This window comes from Antrostomus carolinensis, unplaced genomic scaffold (assembly GCF_000700745.2).
Source record: "Antrostomus carolinensis isolate BGI_N321 unplaced genomic scaffold, ASM70074v2 scaffold9507, whole genome shotgun sequence".
In the NCBI taxonomy this organism is placed as follows: domain Eukaryota; kingdom Metazoa; phylum Chordata; class Aves; order Caprimulgiformes; family Caprimulgidae; genus Antrostomus; species Antrostomus carolinensis.
In genome coordinates, this window is record NW_010328020.1 from 765 (window position 1) to 4,378 (window position 3,614).

At 48.1% G+C, this 3,614-nt stretch overlaps 1 protein-coding gene across 1 annotated transcript in view; it reads left to right on the forward strand.

The window, feature by feature from the left end:
* The window catches only part of NHSL1 (NHS like 1), a 52,612-nt gene that overhangs the window by 483 nt on the left and 48,515 nt on the right, over window positions 1-3,614 (forward strand). The window contains exon 2 of the mRNA XM_029085985.1: window positions 2,075-2,227. Coding sequence (XP_028941818.1) covers window positions 2,075-2,227 — 153 coding nt within the window. The remainder of the gene's footprint in view (window positions 1-2,074; window positions 2,228-3,614) is intronic.

The window sequence follows — 3,614 nt, forward strand, 5'->3', positions numbered from 1 at the left end:
CCGGGCGCAGGGGTCCTGCTGTGTGCCAGTGCATCTCCGGGCTCAGGGGTCCTGCTGTGTGCCAGGGCGTCCCCGGGCGCAGGGGTCCTGCTGTGTGCCAGGGTGTCCCTGGGCGCAGGGGTCCTGCTGTGTGCCAGGGCATCTCCGGGCTCAGGGGTCCTGCTGTGTGCCAGGGCGTCCCCGGGCGCAGGGGTCCTGCTGTGTGCCAGGGCGTCCTCCCAGCCTCCCTCAGACGTTGTCCCTGCTCGTGCGGGTGCCGAGCCTGTGCCCAGCAGTGGGTTTGTATCTGTAAGGCTTTCAGAATGGCTTTGAAAATCATGATTCTCCCTGGAATTCATTAAGATAGACAAGTTGTGCTAGAGAGAGTGGTTGGCAAATGTGTGCAACACTTCTGTTGACTTGTTTTGATGACTGTTCCTTTGATGAGCAGTAGAGTTTAATTTTGGTGTGGTGGGACTGTAACTGGACTGGGCTGGAGGCTGGTGTTGCTCCCTGGGTGGGGGATGGCGAGGAGCGCTCTTCGGGCAGGTCATTGACTATGTCTTTCACTTTTTTCTGCAATATCGGGATGATTGATACTGTAACCAGATAGGTGGTGACTTGTCAGTTTGTCGTGATTTAGGTTTGACCTCTAGTTAGCAAGGACAGAAAAAACCCGCGCAGGTTGCAGGTGTATCTGCCTTGTTCCAGCCAGTATGTCTGCGAGAGGGGAGGGGATGCAGGACCAAGCTACCTCAGAGATGAAGAGACTGCTTTAAAGTCTTCAAAAACCTTTTTTGAGGTCTGATGCTAATCTTAAAAAAGTGAGGAAAGGCAGTTAAGAACCTCCCCACTGCCCCAAGTCCTTTTAGGACAAAACAAGCATTGAGCATTAGGCTCAATGTAGATAGGTTTTGAAGGCAAAGGCATAGCTTACTTTCTTTAACGGGTACCAGTGATTCCCATCTGAAATGATCCTGGCAGATGCACATTGGCGTTAGATTAAATTTTCAGATGACAGGAGGCTGTTGCCTTCATTTTGCTTCTCAGTTTGCACACCTCCTCTGCTACCACGGTGGCATCAGACAAACTCCACAAAGCGATGCAGGCAGCACAGGAGTGAGCAGTGCCCCCGCGGCAAGGAGAGCAGGGGAAGATGCAGAGCTGCTATGGAGAGTGAGCTAAAGGCAAGGATGTGCAGCACGCTGACTGAAGGCCAAAGGGTGCCTGGGGGATCATAAAATATGACCCCCAACTGCCCTTTTCCTCTTATTACAGGGTGGAGGGATAAGACCATTCAACTGCAGAAGTTTTTATTGATGATAAACTTTAAACAAAAGGTAATGGCTGTCTCTCGGGAAGCGTAAATGATAAACAAATCTTAGCAATGTGCACTTTGGCTGATTCATTACTAGACTGTCTGTTGGGAACTTTGAACTTGAGCAGTGTCAGTATTTTATTTTCACGTGTGTATTGGCTGAGGTGACCAGAGCAATCCCTCTTCAGTGCTGTTGTGCTCTGAGCAGTATTTGCCCAAGGAGTTGCCGTTGTCCAAACCTGCTTTCCACTCACAGCAATGGAAAGTAGCTAATTTATTGGTTTCACTGGAATTTTTGTTTCTGTTTCGAGCGAGCCTGAGGTCGGAGAAGGTTATTTCCCGATACAAAGGAACCTGTCGTAGTCTCTCGTGGTGACTGTCGTATTCCTAGGGTCACCCTTGAGCAGGAGGAAGCCATCCTGCAACACACCGTGCCTGGCGGGATCAGGGGACTGGGAAACTGGTCTGGAGACTGGGAGCTAGAGGGGGGAAAACAGTTGCAAGTTTAAATACAACAGCAAGTGTAAACATGGAAAGAGAGAAAGGTGTTTCCTACGTAACATAACACATGAGAATAAATTTAGAGTAGAAATGAGAGGAAGGTTTTTAACTGTCACGGAACTGAGATTCTAGAGAGCGCTTTGGTGGGGCTGCAGTGGTTTTTGTTTGTTCATCTTCTTCGTTTTAAGATGATGCGCGACAAACTTACGTGTGGGGATTCATGATATAGCTATCTGCAATAGCATTGAATTTTCTTATTATTGTCTCTCTCTGCAGCTGTTTCCAACCTAGATGAAGAGAGTAGATGGACTGTGCACTACACTGCTCCGTGGCACCAGCAGGAAAATGTGTTCCTGCCCTCCTCAAGACCACCTTGTGTGGAGGACCTGCACCGACAAGCCAAGCTGAACCTCAAGTCAGTACTGAGAGGTAAGATGCTGCTGCTGACGCTGGTGTGTCCTAAAGGGTCAGTAGTTTTTGCCATAGCCTTTGCAAATAGTCTATCCAGGCTTTGGAAAAAAACTTCTTTGTTCTTCTGCCTGAAGAACACTGGGAACATTGAGTGGGGTTTACCCACTCAAATGTAGAGATAGGGGGGAAAATGCTTTTGCTGTCAAGAGACAAGGAAATCTGTTACCTGGCAGAGCACTCTAGGATGGAAAAGGGGAAAACCTCATGTCTTTTGGCCATTTCCATTTAGTCTTTGGAGTGTTTCCAAAATAGTACCTTCAATTTCTGTAAGTCCTGAGTTACTTCATTTATACCTTAGTATAAGAACCACATCAGAGATGTTTGATTTGGTGATTTCTTTTGTTGTTGTACAGTGTAATGTCCAGGGATGTGGCTACTTGTGAGAAGTCAGAAAAGGTATTCAGGGCAGAGAAGGGAAATGGGGAACAGGGCACTCACAAGGACTCTTTCAGTAGTGAAAGTGAGTTCTTGAAGAAGGTACAGCTTATGTTTAAGGACCAATTACTGGCCAAGAAGGCCAATGGCATCCTGGTTTTTATCAGAAACAGTGTGGCCAGCAGGACCAGGGATGTCATCCTTCCCCTATACTCAGCCTTGGTGAGGCTGCACCTTGAATACTGTGTCCAGTTTTGGGCACCTCACTACAAGAAGGACATTGAGGCACTGGAGCGAGTCCAGAGAAGGGCAACGAAGCTGGTGAAGGGGCTGGAGAACAAGCCTTATGAGGAGCTGCTGAGGGAACTGGGGCTCTTTAGTCTAGAGAAGAGGAGGCTGAGGGGAGACCTTATCACTGTCTACAACTACCTGAAAGGAGGTTGTAGGGAGGCAGGTGCGTGTCTTTTCTCCCAGGTAACATGTGATGGAACAAGAGGGAATGGCCTCAAGTTGTGCCAAGGGGGGGTACAGATTGGATGTCAGGAAATACTTCTTCACTGAAAGGGTTATCAGGCACTGGAATGGGCTGCCTAGGGAGGTGGTTGACTCACCATCCCTGGAGGTATTTAAAAAACAGTAGATGAGGTACTCAGAGATATAGTTTAGTGGTGGACAGGTACGGTTGGACTTGATGATCTCAAAGGTCTTTTCCAACCAGGCGATTCTATGATTCATTGGGAGTGTACCCCTGTGGTCTGGCGTTGTGTTGTGTTAGTGCAGCCTTGAAGACAGAGGTAGGCAGCCAGTGGGGAAGACTGCTGAACATCTATCCCTGGGCCAGAAGCAAAGTTTAAAATTACAGCTTAATGTCCGTGTTCTGGAAATGGTTAACCCAGATTTTTCTTTACATTGTCTGTTTAACAAAGGGGGTTACCTTGCAAAGAGCCGACTCAATTCAAGTCCCTTTTTG